The 19,143-nt window shown below is 38.6% G+C and overlaps 1 protein-coding gene across 1 annotated transcript in view; it reads right to left on the bottom strand.

Annotated features, from left to right (window-relative positions):
* Nucleotides 1–19,143, bottom strand: part of Stk39 (serine/threonine kinase 39) — a 267,321-nt gene that overhangs the window by 105,198 nt on the left and 142,980 nt on the right. The window contains exons 11-12 of the mRNA XM_048345293.1: nucleotides 6,849–6,971; nucleotides 6,708–6,737 (exon numbers count right to left, since the gene is read on the bottom strand). Of these exons, the coding sequence (XP_048201250.1) occupies nucleotides 6,708–6,737; nucleotides 6,849–6,971 (153 nt within the window). The remainder of the gene's footprint in view (nucleotides 1–6,707; nucleotides 6,738–6,848; nucleotides 6,972–19,143) is intronic.

The following is a 19,143-nucleotide window of genomic DNA, read 5'->3' as shown; positions in this document are numbered from 1 at the left end:
CTGCCTTCATTACAGCAATGCAGAAGGTTCCTTAGAAAATTGATAAGATGTCTTCGTGCAAAGCATGTACTTTAACAATCAAGGGCACCCCTAAACTCTCACCATTGTAATCCTCTCTCTGGTATTAGGAGATGGCCACAACCCCTATAAATTAAAAAAAAAAGACATAGGAAAGCTAACAAAATAAGCCACTCTTACTGATCAACAATGCAATCATACTAGATTTTTTTCCCTTTTAAACAGTGTGCTACAAGTTGTCATTTGAGAGAATGATTAAGAAGAAAAAGATAGTAAGTTAGACATAGCTCTGGAAATAGATCTTGATGACAATCTGTAGTGGGAAAATTGGTAAAATCTGGAAAAATTCTGGATTTAGCTGAAAATAATGTAACAGTGTTTGTTATTGAGTTGTGATAAATATACCAAGGCTACATGCAAAATTAACACTAGGAGAAACTGGATGAGGTGTTTATGGGAATGTGGTACTACCTTTGCAGTATTTATGAAAATCTAGAATTATTCCAAACAGATTACTTTCAGAAATACAGAAGTCTAACTCTCAAACATAACTTTTGAACATAAATCTAGCTGTCATCCCAGCTATTCCCAAGTTTGGTTAACTACATTAATAACACCTATTAAAAAGAAGCGTCTTTAAAGTACCAAGTTAACAAGGCCTGTAATGTCTCCAACTAATCCAAATCTATTCCGAGGGAGAAATTAAGTCTTTGTCTTTCTCTACTCATTGATATAGAACACATATTTTATAGAGGGCTGACAAGAAGAGGAAATGTACCCTTTCATTGAAAATAATTTGAAAAAGCTAGTGGCACCATTCACAACCATCAGGCACCCAGGTATAGGGGGGCACTAGAAGGCTGAGGCAGGAGGACATGAGTTCAAGACTAGCTTGGGCTACATAGAAGAGACCTATCTCAAAATAAATAAACAAAACATTACAATATCACATAAATAAATAAATAAAACATCACAATAATCTCCATGTAATATAATCTTCATGTTGTATCTAATCTCCAATAAAATTAATTGCACATAAATCCACTCTAAATATACTTTATCCTCAGGATAAAATCTAAGAGTAAGGAAACAAAGACTTTTATGATTAACCTATGCATAATGATAACAAAGCTCTTCAATAGCTATTGTGTTGGCCCTGCTGTACTTCAACTAAACAAGAAGGATAATTTTTTCAGAGGTTTATGAAACCCTTTCTTCCTTTCTTCCAAATTTCCAATTGGCAGGAAGTTAAAACCCTGAGGAATTCTGACATAACCTTCCTGTATTCTCCTCTGCACTTCCAGATTCAGAGCTATTTGTACTTTTCCTAGTCAGTAGTTCCCAATACTAGTCATGAATCAGAATCATGTGAGCAGCTTCCAAAAAAACCAGAGTTGCCTGGACAGCAACCCAAACTATTACATTAAAATCTGTGGGTGAGGGCTGGGGATATAGCCTAGTGGCAAGAGTGCCTGCCTCGGATACACGAGGCCCTAGGTTCGATTCCCCAGCACCACATATACAGAAAATGGCCAGAAGCGGCGCTGTGGCTCAAGTGGCAGAGTGCTAGCCTTGAGCTGGAAGAAGCCAGGGACAGTGCTCAGGCCCTGAGTCCAATGCCCAGGACTGGCCAAAAAACAAAAAAAAATCTGTGGGTGAGTGTAGGTATTATGTTTGTAAAGCTTTCCCTTTCTCCCATAAGGAGACAGAGTGGTGAATGATTCATTTTTATGCTACTTAAGTAAGTGAGGTGTGGCTAAACAGAGAATATTACTTTAATAGAGGCCTAGTGAGTGCACTTTTTGTTTAAAATGAAAGCATAGGAAACTAAATTTAAAGATAAAGCCCAATTAATCTATAGCATCATAAAACCAATTACATAGATGGGCACAAGTGGCTCATATCTGTAATTCTAACTACTTAGGAGACTGAGATCTGAGGGTTGCAGTGTAAAGCCAGCCTAGGCAGGAAAGCTCAAAAGGATTCTTGTTTCCAAATAATCACCAAAAATGCAGATGTGGAGGTGTGGCTTAAATGATGGGGCACCATCCAGGCTCTGAGTTCAAGCCCCAGAATTGGTACATGTGGGGCACACCTTTAAGTCAACTAGCTGGCCCCGCCTGTGTCTCAGTCTTGGGGCCACGTGTGGCTAAGATGGCGGCACCTAACAACAACGTGCAGCTGCTACAAGTGTCTTTGGTTATAACCCAGAGGCAGTTCTGTGGGCTGTGATGCCCCGGCTCTTCCGCTCTTGATGGACAGCTCATGCCTCCCCTTCCTGCCGATCTTAGACCTGATTGGCTCCTGTGCCTTATATTAGTGGCACGTACTTCCCGAATAAAAGATCTTGCAGCGACTTGACTCCCAGGCCATCTGATTGTCCTCTGGTGAGGGAGGGCTGGGCGCAGGCAGCCTTCCGACCCTTCTCCTTGATTGGCTCGTCCGGTTGGGGTGTGCCTTCCCTGTGTCTCCCACAGGTCGGAGGAGCGTGTGGGGCTAAAAACCCCGACAGGTTTTATATATATATAATCAACATGTATGTATATTAATATATACCTAACTATACCTATATTATATGTATATTTCATAATCTGAAAAAAATCCCAAGAAGAAGATCAACATTGGAATAATAGTCCAACAGTTTTAGGTAATAAGATATATAAACCTGGTGTCAGCAGCCCATGTCTATAATCCTAACTACTCAGGAAGCTAACACCTCTGGAAGATGACTAATTCAAAGCCAGCCCAGGCAGAATAATCCACTGGACTCTATTTCCAGTTACCCAGTCAAATGCCAGATGAGAGGTATGGCTAAAGTGATAAGAGTGCCAGCCATGAATAAAAAAGCCAAACTTGCTCAGGATATAATAAATAGTACCTAAGGGAGCATATCCCCCCAAATGAACCACTTCCCTAGGCCCCCACAGAAATGGAAGCTTCCAGAGAGTAAGCAATCCTCTCTTTTTGTCTATTTTTTTCTAGTTCCATGTAGGCATAAATATTTGTTCAATTAATTAACTGTATCACTAATATTATTAAGCTTTTGTTTCCACCGGAGTAAGATGAGTAATGAGGATGAGTATCTCCTTATCACAAATTATTACTTACTAGTAAATGACTTTTTTAAAATAAAGTATCAGATGGGGAGCATAGGGCCCATTTTCAAAGTACCTGACTATGAATCACAAGATACATTGTGCAACCTGACAACTTCAAGTCTAGAATGGCTCTTGGATTTAAGAAGACCTCAAAATGATGCCCAAGATAAACCTTGTCTTCCCATTGTCTCTTTAAGGAATATCCCACTCTAGCTTTCTCTAGACAATGTTCTCCTCCAGACAATGCTCTAAAATCTGGAAATTCTACCTCCTGACTCACAGTTAAAGCATTCCTAAAATACACCTCACTTATTGTGGCATCTTATCAATCTCAACATGGTACTAACCAAGATTGCTTTTCTGAAACTTATTTCAATTACATAACATCTCCTGATTCTTTTTTTCCACTCCAGCTTCCTCATAAAAGTGTACACCTATTATGCACTTGTTTAATGGTTCCATTTCTGTGCAGAGATATTCATGTTACAACTAATATGCATACAGGGTCTACTAGCTATAAAGGAGACACAGTACGAATAAAACACTACCCTCCCTAGTTTTCTAGCAGCTTAGTCACAAAGTGACGAAACTGTATTTTTATATGAATGACAAATAGTACTGGAAGAGCTTATCAAAACATTATTCTTCTGTACCATTACCAATTCTAATTGTACCATTTGGCACAGATAAGCATTGTTACTTTTAAAGATGTTTAAATGTAAGGTACACTGTCAGAAGCTGAATACATTGGTATAGATACTGACAGCAACTATGAAAACTCAAAATACGCAGACACTTCCACCAAAGCAATCACAATTTGAATACTGTACAATTTGAATATGTGTTTCCCAAATGAATACACAATAAAGTTAATGGATTGATGTTTGTAACAGCCTAATTTTCAAGAAGAAAATGGCTAAGCAAACCATTTCAATGAATATTACACAGCAATTAAAAATAAATAGGCACTAGGAAAACTGTGGGTGTGGTTTGGAGGGACTAGGGCTGCAAGGGTCATGCTGATCAAGAAGCATTATACTCACAAATCAACATTTTGAAACTATCCCTTTGTATAACTACTTAAAAATAATAAAAAAATTAAAAAACAAATAGGGAGTTCTACATTGTAAGAGATCGTCAAGACAATAAAGCAAGTTGCAAAAAATGTATAGATTTTATAATGCCATTCATGTTTTTAAATGATGCACTCAATATCTTTACTTGTATATTTGTATTGAAGAAGAAAACACTGCAGTTCGATGACTTCTGTCAAAAGAAGTGATAACAGTGGGACAAGGGCAGGTAGTGGGAAGAAAGTAGTTTCAGTTTTCAGTAACTTTGATTTTTCCTTTGCCTTTTCAGATCTGTATGGACCTTAATAGCAAGGCTTGTCATAGCCAAGCCATCTAAAGTTACATTTTCTTGCTCTACCCAATTTATTTTTATTTTTTTGGCTCCTATTCCATTGTAACAAAGCATACAACTTACTTCCATTCACATTTCAATGTGCGGTCTACAAGGACAGGGCCTTTGGTGTTTTTCTCCCAAGGCATCTGTCCCAACACTTACTCAAACAGTGCACAGAGCAGGCATATAATATATATTTTTGAAATACACACTTAACACATTGTAATTCCCTTTATTATAGAAAAATAAAATACTTTATGCTTTACTTACAGGAAGCAATTTGGGGTTGTTGGCAATTCAGAGGACTGGTTTAATTAACTAAAAGCAGGAAGGACACAGTGCCATTATTATAACACTTTGTAACAGCTCAGGATATGTAAATGCTAACATATCACAAGGAAAGAGTATAAGAAAGCTGTTGTGAGAAGCTGTGCAAGAACAAGGGAAGAAAAATATCCCTAGACTGTGGAGGAGGTGCTTACATGCAAATACATTTACCCTTTAAGGATTAAGAAAACTATTCATATGCTTCCTTAAGTAAACGCCAGTATGGGAAAGCAAATGACTTCAGAGGCAGTGAAGGCTCTACAACTGTCAAATGCCAGTCATGAAGATCGACAGTGAGGCTTGAGATCAAGTGATAGCATGCCCTGTATTATTCCCTCCCCAATCTGCATAGTAAACATTTTTGCAAAAGGTCCTACCAGTATCTCAATAATGTATCTGTGATGAGAGCAATTTCATCAAGCACTTAGTAAGATACTGCCTCAGCAAATCCTTAAGAAGAAAGACTGGCACTCAGCAGTCTGTTAGCAAGGGAGAATATACTATCATCAATGAAGATGTCCTGTAGTGAACCAATAATGAATGCTTTTGAGTCAATGATGCTACTTGAAGCATCGTATTTTGTTTTACTTCAAAGCAGAATTCACACTTTTAATGAGACCTACTCTTAGAAATACATGAAACCAGGACTCTGTATTTCACTTTAGAAAAAAAAGTAGAAAAGAAGACAAAGAGAAGGCAGAGTTCATGACACCAGGTTAAGATCATTCGAAAAAGCCAGCCTATCTGTGTAGCCAAGGTGTTTCACTCTGGGACTTGAATGGAGTGCTCCTCCAGAGAGGAACAGGTCCTTAGCCCAAGCTAAGGATTCACATATGAGATGAAAAAGAGTAGTTCCTATGAGAAATAACAGGAAGTGAGATGTGAAGAAGAGCTATCATGGGCAGCAGAAATCCCAGGAAAGGTCTACCAGCATAGAGGGAGGGAAGTCCAGGGGAGAGAGTGACTGGTGTTTCTGTTGTGGACCTCCTGCCAATCTCAGCTGGCTATCATTACTTAAAAGACAATGGTAAGATTTATTCAACTTAACAAAAGGAAATGCCTGCTAACTTAAAAGAAAATGAGATGAACATCATGGGTAGCCCCAAGTTTTCTATAATGAGAATATATCAAGGTACACATTAATTACTAGAGGTATAAAAATATCCAGAGCTATTTAAACATGCTCAAATTTTCACCAGTAGAATTAGTGAGCTATACTCATCATTAGGCATTAGGTATTAGGCATTAAAATAATTAATAAGATAGAATAACTAAAAAAATAATCTCTTAATCAAAAGATGACCAGTTCTCAGAGGGAAGCTATTAAATGAGTGCTCCTTGCCTCCAAGTACCCAGGATATTTAAACATCAAGACTAATGAATTCAACCTGAAATTTCTGCTCATTTTAATAGAAGCATTATTGTAAATTAAGAACCCAGTAGCAATTTTAACTGTATGCTTATGGTGTTTTCTAAATGACAGTAATACTATGAGTAATTTATACCTAGTGAGTGCCAAGGCCTCTACCGAGTATAATTTATAAAAATATGTGATTTAATGTCTCCGTGGAAACTTTATAAGTACTCTGATCATTTTCATCTGATGGAGGGAAAATGGAGGCTCAGAGAAGACAGACATTTGACCTGATTCAACCTACCCAAAGTCAATCAGACAGAATCAGGACTTATAAAGTCTATATGTTTCCCTTTTCTTTTCTCCTTCACGAGATCTGAAAGTCTCTGAAAGTCAGACTCTGATACCAGAGTGAAGAATAAAGTAGTGAATACACACACACACACACACACACACACACACACACACACACACACTCACATACATAAGTAGTTACTGCTTACCTCTGGGTTTTCTTCTTTTACTCTTCGTGACTGTAAAACAATTAGACATCTATTAATATTCTCAAAAGTCCTGTGGAAGTACAGTGTAGATAGCTGATAAACTGATAGGCTGATGGGATGACAGGCACCAAAGCCAGTTACCTTTTCTTGAGAAGCAGCTGCTTTCCCTTCTTCACTTTTTTCATCCATCTCGTCGTCACTCCACTCCCAATCACCGTCTTCTGTTTTATGTAGGTGACCACTTGACCCAGGAACTCGTCTCACCTGAATACAAATAAGACATACCATCCTTCACTGGTCAAGCATGCACAGTTCTCACTACTCATACTATAATTTAGTGATACAGCACACACATACTACCCTGAAAATAACTGAAGTTGTTATTCAGGGATAACTAGAAGATCTAAAAAGACTACTCAGCCTCCAGACTCCCGTACTCAGCCTCTTTCCAAAAAATATTTCTCTAGATAGGTACAGAACAGAACATTTTGGAAAAACACCACACTCAAGGCAATTAATGATCAAGCTTGTTTTACACTTTTACTTGATTAACAACTGTATTAGTTGCTACACACACACAGCCATGTGACTGGTTTCAAATTTGCCTAAGGAAAGACAAGTAAGTAATTTCCTGCTGACTGAGCAGAGGCAGGGAAATCAGAAAGCCTAATCAAGCATGCTAGACTAGACATATACAATCTAAGACCTACATCCACACAGCAAATACCCTTCTGTTGCCACCTTGCTCTTTTTCAGAACCTGACATCATGCTTGCATTCCCAGGATTCTGCTCAACCTTTTGGACAAAACAAAATAGCATCAGACTATTCCTAATATACTTGTAGCATGTTTGAGATGTCTATGAATATTATTGTTATAATAATAATAATTAATAAATAATTAGTGGTAGTAGTAATAGCACTAGTAGTAGATTCTGAGCTTGATCTAACCCACAAGGAATGCTTCCCAAATGTCTTTTTGGTTGAAAAATCAAAACTTTCAAAAGGATAGAACAACAGAAAGAGCAGCTGACCAACATGATCTGCCTTTTTAAAAAACATGTGCTAAAACTGGGGAAGGGAGAGGGAATACCAAAATCGAGAGACAAAGAACAAAAAGACAAATCATTCAAAAAGCAACACTTAGAAGCCATTTGGTGTAAACCAACTGCACAACTCTTGGGGGGAGAGGAGAAGGGGGGGAGGGAGGGAATGAGGGAGGAGGTAACAAGTAGTACTCACTGCCTTTCTCATATGAACCTGTAACCCCTCTCTGTATCACACTTTGACAATAAAGAGAAAAAAGATTTTTTAAAAAAGTGCTGATACATAATTAAACAAAGCCCTGCAGCAGATGAACATGATGTGAGCATAATGGCCAGTGGTCACTGATTCGGAGAAACTCTTGGTATAGGGGTCTTTGAGATGACATATCCAACCCTTCCTTTTACAGATGAGGAGATGATGGCCCAGAAAGTGCCCCACATCACACTGTTATGAGGCAACATCAAAGTACAAAGCAAAGCCTTCAGATACCCATTATCCTTATGCCACTGAATGATTATGACGCCATTGAATGATTATCACAAGATTATTAGAAAGAAGCTGTCTAGAAAGTATGTCCTGTGTAAGCACCAAAAGTCCATGTGAAAAGGTGATTTTCTATAATAAAAATTATGTAGTCAAATCATAAGCATATTGTCTGGATCCATAAACAGCACATGCTTTGGGTTAGGTGGAATTGAGAAGCACTGCCATGCTAGAACCTGTGAAGGCAACTGTGACTACTTAAGTCTGAAAGTTTTGAATCCTAACAGAGTAAACCCTAAGAGGAAATTAAAAGTTGCTCACCATTGCAAACTGTTAGAGTTACGTTTTTTTGAAAGAATGTTTTTAAACAGCTTACCTTTGAAACATTTAACACAACCACTTTTGTGCTTTGCATGGGATATTATTTCTACTTGGATATTGAGCTGCTGTGAAACCTATTCTAATGATGGTGATTTTAATAGTGCTTAGAGATGCTGGCAAAGTACTTTGAAAAATTGCTGAAATGCACTTAAGGGTTTTCAGAACAGATTGCTCATTTTTAGGGCTTCAAAGAAATGGGTAACAGAACAGAAAATGTTTTTCTGTTGATATATACAATAAAAATAATTATTTTCTTCGCAATACTAATTACAGTAAGGGGCACTGGCTAATGGCAAAATTTAAAAGAAAGAATTTAAGCCCTATTATAAAATATAACATTAACTAACAAGTGAGAAAAAGAAGTAAATTATAGATCAAAACAAAATAAAAATTTTCTCTTAATAGCGCTGTAGATGAATGAATTAGTTGATGAGTTAGTATTCTTCAAGGGATTACATGAAGGAAAGAGACTAGGCTTTATGTTGTGAAATGTAGTTCATGCCCTCTCTCCCTATGGCCCTATATTATTTGCAATATTTGTCAGTTTCATTTCCACAAGCAGGATCAAACCATGAACAATAAAATGGTCATCCTCTTCTATTTCTATTTTATTTTAGAACCATAGTTTTATTTGCTGAGGGAGAGATAAAACAAAATGTCTAGGATTATAGCCCCCAACTGTGAAAGAAATGAGAGATGGCCCTTTAAACAACAAATTAGTTTACACTAATAAGTATAAATGTGGGTCTGGGAACATGGCTAGAGGTTACGTGCTTGCCTCATACAAATGAAGCCCTCAGTTCGATTCCTCAGCACCACATATATAGAAAAAGCAAGAAGTGGCATTGTGGCTCAAGTGGTAAGTGCTAGCCCTGAGCAAAAAGAAGCCAGGGGCAGTGCTCAGGCCCTGAGTCCAAGCCCCAGGACTGGCAAAAAAAAAAAAAAAAAGTAAATGCTGAGCAAATTAAGACTGAAAACACTTAAAATCTATGAAAGAGAAACTTCTGATGCAAGAAGAATAAGAATAAGATTCTAAGTTAGTCTAAAAATATGCCCCTGGCTTGCTCCTAGGAATGAACTTGCTGAAAATTTTGAAATACAGGTCTCATAGTGTACTTATTTATGTCATGTTGGCTTCTATTGAAGAGATAAGAAATTGTTATACAAAGTCACATCCTTGTAGGGAGATTGTAAGGATGAAGAAATAACTCTTACCTTTTATAGTCAACGCACCTGTATTTCCCATAGTGTGAAAAATGGCCTTAGAGTTAAGAGCTATGGAATACTTTAGAAAGTAGAAACTTCACACACAGAGGTATATTTTCACTTCACTCTCTATAATGATTAACAAGGGAGGTTATTTAGTCGCAGAGTTCGAACTGCATTACTATTGCTTTGCTTTGGTTCTATTAAAACTGTGTGCACTCAAGAAAGCCCAGAGGTGCTGCAATGAATTTAATCTCTATTTTCTGTGGTGGAGGGGTGAAAGAAAGAAGAGGTTGCAAAACTGAGTAATTCTCAGAGAAACAAGCTATTTTTTGGTGTCACAAAGTAAAATTCACAAGCCCACAAATTCCTTAAGTCACAATTGGAAGTAATGAAATAAAAAAAAAATTCTTCATGCAAAGTAATAGTCACATCCTTAAAACAAGTTATTTATGAAAACCCATTATTGAAATGAGCCCAAGCTCAGATTCCCACAGAGAAGAAGATAGGTTCAGACAGATGTGACAGAAGTTTAGCTCACTGGAAGGTTCTGGTGCCTAGTGGGCAAGATGTGCATGCAATGCAAGGCTGGGGAGGCAAGGGCCAGCAAGGTGGAAAACCTGCAGTGCACTCTCACTAATGGTTCCAGAGGTATCCCTCTGAGCAGGAGCCTTCTATAAATATGAGATGTCACCATCCTGGTCCAGCATCTCACAGGTGCAACTGACCGCTGACTCCAGAATAGAGAGGAAATGTGAAAGAGAATACAAGAAAGTCAACAGATGAATTGTCTATAGAGGGCATTTGGTATGTCAGACATGGGGGAAGCATGTGTGTCCAACACACTACTGAACAAAAGAAGAAAATGACCTGAAGAAATACTGGGCACAATTTAGTTTTGTGTTCAAATGCTACTCCCTCTCTGAGTGACCTGCCAATTTCTTCTATCACTATATTAATGTCCCCCTGAATGTAGATTTTAGTGTGTCCTTTGAACAACTTTCCCCTCCTTGGGCACTCTGCACTCATCCCCTCTCTTCCACCTGTACAAATTACTGCGTGCCCAATTCCAGCTACACCTGGTTCCCCAGCGGCTCACCACCTCAGCCCAGCCACTTAAGACACAGTAGACACAACAGAAAACAACACAGTCATATTTCTGTTTTCAAACATTCTATTAACTAGAAGTACAAAAATGACTTCTAATTAATTGCTGTTTTTGCATACTTGAGACACTGCCAAGCAAACAAAAAGCCTTCTCAATTATCAAACACAAAATGAGACTGGGTAAATTTTTAGCAGGAAGTATTTTACTGTATCGTAACTTGTGTTCTGACTTTAGCTCCTCTGAGTACTTCTAAACTCACTGGCTCCTCTAACCTATGTCCTTTCCTGCCTGCCATGAGCCCAGAGTTGACTCATGCACACTTCCTACTACCTCATACCTGCTTCTCTGGCCAGATCCAAGGGTCAGCCTATCCATTTATTTTCTACCACATTATAGACCGAGCTAACCCCATTCTTTTACCTCAAACTTCTCTGCACCCTGTGCTCATAATGTTTCTCTTTCTACTTCTTCTGACCCCTACTGTTCTGTGTAGGGGTGTCATGTCCCATGACATGGCCACTCCTCTCCCACTGCCGGCTCTCACCTGATAAACACTATGACACCAAGTGAATATACTTCTACATATTTGCCAAGTGAATACACTTCAATACTCTCACCTTAAGCTGATGGCCATGGAAACTTCAACGCTTAGTCTTGCTGTCCAACTGCTCAGTTGGGTATAACCAGCTCAGTAATTACTCAAAATTGAGTTTATTGAGCTTATTTTTCAATCCTGTACTTCACACCCTTCAAATTCATTGTGATATTTTCCCAGTGCTGAGTGAATACCTCTGAACACCTCCCTGCCCACCTTCATGCAAAGGGCATATTCAACGAAAGCTCTGAACATGTCTGAAAGCTCTGAACATACAAATCCTGAAAGGTATGATGGGTGATATTAATATTAAGACATTTAAATCTAATCTCACATCCAAATCGACCAAACATTGTATTTTGTAAATTTTACCTCCTCAGTTACCACTGTGTATGAGCAGGTCCCCTTCAGTGTTGACTTCTTGCCTCTCCCATTGAAACAAACTGCTAATCCATCTCGCACCTCTAATCTCATAACTACTTTATCCTTTATATTCCTACAAGGAACACCCAAGCACTTTCTCAAGAAGTCTGCAAGTGTTTATTATGGCCTACAGGATGAATTCTGATATTCAACATTCAAGTTTCTGTACTTGAGATACAAATTACCTTTTCAAGACTTATTTTCCACCATATCCCTTTACACACCCTATAGACCAGATGTTTAGAAATTACATGTGCATTACACCTAGTACCTTGTCTCAATCTCCCATTCTATGCTCTTTATTTTTGATAACTCAAGGTGCTGTTGTGGATCCTCCTGTTTTTTGGATTCTACCTTACCTCACTCTGCTTTGTATTACCTTTGACAAAATAAGCTATTAAACTACAGATTCCTTCAGAGCAGAGACTGCCATCTTAAAAATGACTTTTTTTCATTCACTCAACAAAGTGTTATTAAATACCCACCTAGGTAACATATTCCAGATCAAAGAAGAATAAAATAGAAATCTATACCTTGGAGTAACTCATAGTCCAAAGATGAAAATGGACATTTAAGCTACTAATTTCAGTAAAACACTACTGCTATTACAAAGGTAGAAACCCTTCAGAACAGAGGATGATTGTGTCAAGGGACAGTGTGGGAAGGTGGCTATTAAGGGATTAGGAAAAGCATAGTGTGAAGAGAAAGACAAGTTGTTCCATCTGAGGAGAGGGTAAGAATTTAGTGAATACTGACTGTCACATGTCAGGGTTACAATGTCTAGTAGGAAATGGCTAGTAACTACAGTTATCTAACCACTCAGCCAAAACAGAGTGACTTAAAGCAGAAATTACAGGTGTCCCACTTTTGTGGGCTTCACCTCCCTGATGGCTGACAGCAATCACTTAGACACCCCCAAGCCAGGATAAACCCTATGCAAATTGGCTAACTGTTAACAAGCGAAAACAGTGTAAGACAATGAAATGACTATTGTTTTAAGAGCTTTTCAGTAAGGGCTTAAAGAAAAGTGAGGAAAAGGTTACAGGAAGCTGGAGAAAAGGAAGACCTTGTTATGCAGTGACACTGCACTGACATCTGTGGTAAAGAGGGAAACAGACATGTACCTAATGAACTCAATGATATAGCTAAAAAGATTTCCAGGCAGAATACTTAAAAGTGACACCTGGATTCTGTTCACAGCCTCTGAAAAAATGTGAATTGAGAGAGATGAGCCAAGAAGCAAAGGATAAATCTAAGCACATTTCCCTTTTCCAGCATTTCTACACACTCAACAGTGCTCAAACTCAGAATGGCTTCAAGACCAAATCCAAGAGGGAGCTATACGGTCCTTTAGTAAGACTACAGGAAGAAACAAAACCTAAAGCCTTCTAAGTGATTTGCCTTGCAGACCTACTTGTTAAATACCAGGGCCTAAGTATTATCATTCCCCCCCCCCCCCCCCGCCCCCGACACTGCACACGAGCTTGAGCTACACAAAGCATTGTGACGTGGATATTGTCTCATGGTGTTGCACCCATTAAGATTTACAAAAAAAAACCTACAAATTTTCTTTTGGTCTCTTGTCTCCCCTCCCCTCTCTCCTCCCCAACCTCCTCTTCCTCTTCCACTAGGTTGGTGGCCTACCACTTGAGGCCCAACTGCACTTCTGGGGCTTTTTTGCTGGTTGTTTTGAGATAACTGTCTCTCAGATTTATATTCCTGGGCTGGCTTTGAACCTTGATTCTCAACCTCACAAGTAGCTAGTATTATAGGTGAAGGGTTAAATGAAAAGTGCTCTGTTCTGAGGTGTTAACCCCTTTGTTGTCTACATCAAAATCTAAATGACCCTGAGCATGCTTAAGTTTCAGGAACTGGTTTGTTTGTGCTAAAGCTGTTAAGCTGCAAATTCTTTAACAACCTTAAAGCCAGACTCCCTACAGCACTTGTAAATTCCTAGAACAAAGCTATCTACAAGTTAAAGAAGCTACTGCGTGCTGTGCCTGGCCTTGGGAAGGACTGCACAAAGTACAAGATAAAAGGACAGCTAGGAAACTCCTTTGATAACCTTTGACCGTCCTAGAATGCCCCTAGCCCCAAGCCAATCAGCCTTCGGTCCATACCCAAATTCTGCCCAAACACCTGCTTGCTGTAAATTTCGTAGTTTTTGCCTTTATAAGCCCTGTAAAAATCCAGCTCAGGGCTTCCTCCCTATCTCCACTGCGTCGGTGTAAGGGACGAGGCCCGAGTTGCAACTCGCCTGATTAAAGCCTTGCTTTTGCATTTTGGAACGTCTGGCTCTCGGTGGTCTTCTTGGTAGGTTTCTCTCAACTTGGGCATTACAATAGGTATGAGCCTCTAGTGTCTTTCTGAACCAAGTTTATTATATATTTGTAAGACATATTATTGGTTAGACTATTATTATAGGTTAGAGTAAAAGGAAAATAAAATACAAAGTAAAAATTTACCTGATCTGAAGATCTCCAAACCTGAGTGTCGAAGCAGTATGAAGATGTCACTGAGCTCTTTTTTGACAAGAAAAGCAAGAGTGACTTAAAGATCAAACAAGAACTCCCAAATAGAACCAAGAGCCATAAACAAGAGTAGACAGTCACAGAGCCCTGACCAAGGAAGTGGCATGCACCTAGCTAGATTCTTGAATTGCCATGGGCAATTTTCTTCCTTCTTTACATTTCCTTCTCTGGGGCAAGGATGTAAGGCATGTGTCATCTCCCTATTGTATTTTGGGTGAGTTTCCAGCTAATTTTTATCTTTTTTGCTCACTGATCTCAGATTGAGAATAATAACAAGAAACTATTCCCATGGAACTGGTTGTGAGGAGCCTCACCTATAGTCAGACCTGATTGAGAAGATGAAAGCATGATGTGGTGCTTGGGCCTGATGATGCAAGGGGATGAGGCTCTTGAAAGTATGAAAGCATTTTGTATGTGAGAGTGATGTGAATTATCATAGACAGAGAGAAGTGGGGGCAGATTGTTTTATTTTTCCTCTCCCAACATGTCTTTAGTATCTTTGTTAACCATCATCTATCACATAGGTCTAATGGAATCTTACCACTTGACTACAAAAGATGGGAGTCCAGTACTCTAAGCCTGAATATGGGTGGTTAGTGCCTCATCTATAGCCCAACAAATAAGGAGGACAAGAAGCAATAGGGCATCCAAGGCTATGAAAAGAGGATACAACTTCACCTTGCTTCCTTCCCTTCACTACTCAGAGTTGAAGTCCAAGTATCATGTGATCATCCTCCCTACTCTGAGGTCTCTAAGCTACCAGGCAGCCCATAGGCTTCCCTCTGAAGAGTCAGCCTGATCATATAACTATGAGGCTAGTACTGAGCAAGCAACACTGTCCCAAATCTCTGACCCATAGACACTGTTCTTGTCTTAAACCACAAAGTTCAAGGTGACTTGCTACACACAAGTAAATAACCAGGTTAAGGACTGTGATGAGACAGCATATAAGATTTAATTTTTAGTAATTCTTTGAAAATCTGCAGGTCATGTTTGATATCTCTCCCTATCCCAGATAACAGACTCAACCCTGTTTTTGTTTCTTGGCTAGTATTTTCTTAGTGTGGACATGATTGGGCCTCTTAGCACTCAGGTTCTAATTTACACTTACAAATTATTTTCATATGACTGTTAAAATACTAACAAGAAGAAAAGGCCCACTTCTATTAATCATAGATAATATGCTACAGCTAGATCACAGCCCTTACAGCCAGGGATTCCTATTAGCAGTTTTTAAGTTCTTACTTATCTAATTCTTCTAAAACGTAGCATTTCTTTCTCTAGAATGTAAAAGGACAGAAGATAGGAAGCTAGGTAATTAGGAAAAATTCGAGAGAAACAGAAGACATTTATATGTTAATAATAAGCAATTCAAAATACTGGTCTAGTTTATTAGTGAAGGACACCTTGTAGCAACTCCATAATCATCTTTTACCATTTTCTAATGTGAAAAGAATGAAATTTGATAAATGTTTCTCTTCAGATAAGGACAAAGGAATTTTGTAACTTTGGAAATCCAACATGAAAAGGGAGCAACTTGAAAGAGAATGTTCTGGAAGCTGAAGGGAACTCTTTTAAAGAAGCAGCACAAAGCACTGAGAAGCAATTAGACTAGTTATTCTGTGTTACTCCTATCAAACCTTCAATATGGCATTTCTCCAAGTTAGGGAGACAAAGAACAAGGACAACAGCTACCAGCCAAGAAGGCAGCATCCAATTTCACGACTATTGTCTTTGGGAACTGAAGCTCCTGCTGGAATGGGTGCCAAGCTAATCTGTAACTTTAGCTAATAAAGAAAACAATAGGAATGTTCCATCCTGGTAAGACAAATAACACAGATACAAAAATGCTCTTCTTGTAAAAACTGAAGGAAAAAAAAGAGAAAATAATGTTTGGTCCTACAGCAGAGGAAAAGCTGACTGGATAATGCACAAAGTTATAAATTAACTTATTTTCAGAAGAAAGGGTAGATGATGAGAAAGATGAATATCCAGGCAGCTGACAACATCTCCAAAGAAAACACATGGACTGCTGGAAACAGAAGAATCAGTACAAGCAACAGAAACACAGAATAGGCAGGTGTCAACCAGGCTATGTCCTGCCCAATAGTGATTCAGTCAAACACTAATCTAGGTATAGCTACCAAAGCACTTAGTGGATGTGATTGAAACCCACAATGGACTTGAAGCAAGAGAAAACATTATGGATAATCTGGATGGGCCTGGCAGCCTGATTTAATCTACTGAAAAACTTTCTGAGCTGAGCTGAACTAGGTTTCTGAAGAAGAGATACCCCCTGAGGAAGGAAATGTCTGTAACGCAGTAGCATCCAGACTACCCCTCCTGGCAGCTGCCTTGCCTGCCCTGTAGATTTTGGTCTGGACTAGCCAGCCCTCCATAAAGTAAACTAATTTCTTTATGGTCTCCTACTGGTTTTGTTTCCCTGGTTGAAGCCTGACTGAACCATACACAAAATCCAGCACTCTAACCATCAAGCACAGTAATTACCAATAAGGGCATCCAGTGGTTTTTTTTGTTAATGGAATATGATAATGTCTTCAAATGAAATATATAGAAGAAGTGAACAGAAAGAACAATAAAATTAAAAATAATCAAGGTGACATGAATTATCACAACCTAATAGCGACTGTGTTCTTTCCTTGAAAAACATCTAACATCCAGATTAGGAATAAATTACTTGTTTAAAAAATCTCTGAATAAGTCTGAATAAGATAATTAAGACTGCCCTCCTGATAAACATGTCTAGAACTAATTCAGATTAGAGAAAAACAGGCCATGGAATAAAACTTTAGAAAGATACTCAAATGTATTGGTTTCTATGGAACAGAAACTATCTGGACTCAACAATCACACAGAATATAATAGACAAAATAGTTTGATAATTTCACTAAGATATCTGATTTTGAAATAAATGAATTCACAGAAACACTTTAGAAGAGTCTCTTGATGTCAGTACCCTGGGGTTTCTTAATAAAATGACTACACACTGCTCTACAGATACACTTCAGATATTACCCAGAATGTAGTTCTCTGCAAAAGCACATACATAGTAAATTCCAGTACTCCTCATTGCCAACAACCAATTTATCCCCTGCATAGACGTACATAACACATCTCTGCCATATTAAAAAGGAAGCCTGGAAAGTAGTTGTGATCTGTGTTTTCCAATCATACAGTTCCAGTGTCTTACTGCTTATCAGAGAATGAGGATCACAGAGGACATTCATTCTTTCACTCATAGTATGGAATAGTAAGCAGCCAACTACAACCATCAAACAGCCAAGGAAGATATAGTAAGTAAAAAACCCAGCAGAACAGAACCATGTGTTCCCAAAGGAAACAAAGTAGGCCACAGGCACATTTCTAGATAAGTCTGCATATGCAGAGAATATTTCTGGAAAAGTTTTACAATGCAGTGATAGATGCTTAGCTGATAGAGGGACTTTTTTTTTCACTGTGTATGACCCAACAGGTAACAACTCTCTGTCTCTCAACAGTTCTGTATTAATTTAGAAATAAGACCCATAGGCATATAAGAGACTGAATATCACCCTTACATCTGCATATGGAAGGTGATGTTTGAGAGTGCAGCTTCAGCAGTAAGAAGTCTTTCTTTGTAAACCAATCCCTGGACTTAGACAAGACTTACCTATCTGGTCCCCAGCAAGGTTGGTCAGCACAGGGCTACCTCATGCAGGCTGGGCCCTGGTGACAGAGCACTTGCTTCTGTGCAAAAGGAGGAGGAGGTAGATTGTGCTTTGACGTCTCCCTCTAAAGCCACCAATCAGAAAAGTCATGGGGCTGGGCAGAGAAAGATCAAGAATGTTTTGCTAAAGAAACATCAGGAGCAGAAAAGAAACATTCCTTCTGCCTTCTTTACCTCATGTCTCTTTTACTTGGATCCTTGTATCTATTATGAAGGGCAATTCTGGCCATGAAATAAAGTACTAAAAATTAGAGTTATATATCATTTTTAGGGAAAAAAACTTAAACTACATGGCACATGGTAGTGTATAAAATCAAAAGTAAAAGGTTGTGACTTTTCCAGGTGAGGGAGAATAGAAAAGGAAGATGCCTAGGAACTTTCAGAAACTAAACATTAAAAGTTCCTGAAACTTTTCTTACCAAGGAAGAGAGAATAAGAGCATTGAATTATTTTAATCTGCACTTATGTCAATGAACGTTCACAATTTAGAAAACATTTATTTTTATTTTTATTTTTTTTGCCAGTCCTGGGGCTTGGACTCAGGGCCTGAGCACTGTCCCTGGCTTCTTTTTACTCAAGGCTAGCACTCTGCCACTTGAGCCACAGCGCCACTTCTGGCCATTTTCTGTATATGTGGTGCTGGGGAATCGAACCCAGGGCCTCATGTATATGAGGCAGGCACTCTTGCCACTAGGCCATATCCCCAGCCCTAGAAAACATTTTTAATACTTTCTTTTTATATATTCTAGAGTGAAGGCTCACCATTTCAATAAATGATTTGGTCTAGTCAGTGAACACTATTATCAAAAATTTTAACACAAAGGAAATGTAATTAATGACATTGATTCATGTTTATTAATTAACTGTTTTTTAATGTCAACCTGGTAACCAAGTTTGTGTCGACATTATGTTTAGAGACTAATAGATGCTACTGTT

This window comes from Perognathus longimembris, chromosome 4, assembly GCF_023159225.1.
Source record: "Perognathus longimembris pacificus isolate PPM17 chromosome 4, ASM2315922v1, whole genome shotgun sequence".
Lineage (NCBI taxonomy): Eukaryota > Metazoa > Chordata > Mammalia > Rodentia > Heteromyidae > Perognathus > Perognathus longimembris.
The sequence above is the reverse complement of the archived record's forward strand: the minus strand, read 5'-3'. Positions and strand labels throughout refer to the sequence as shown.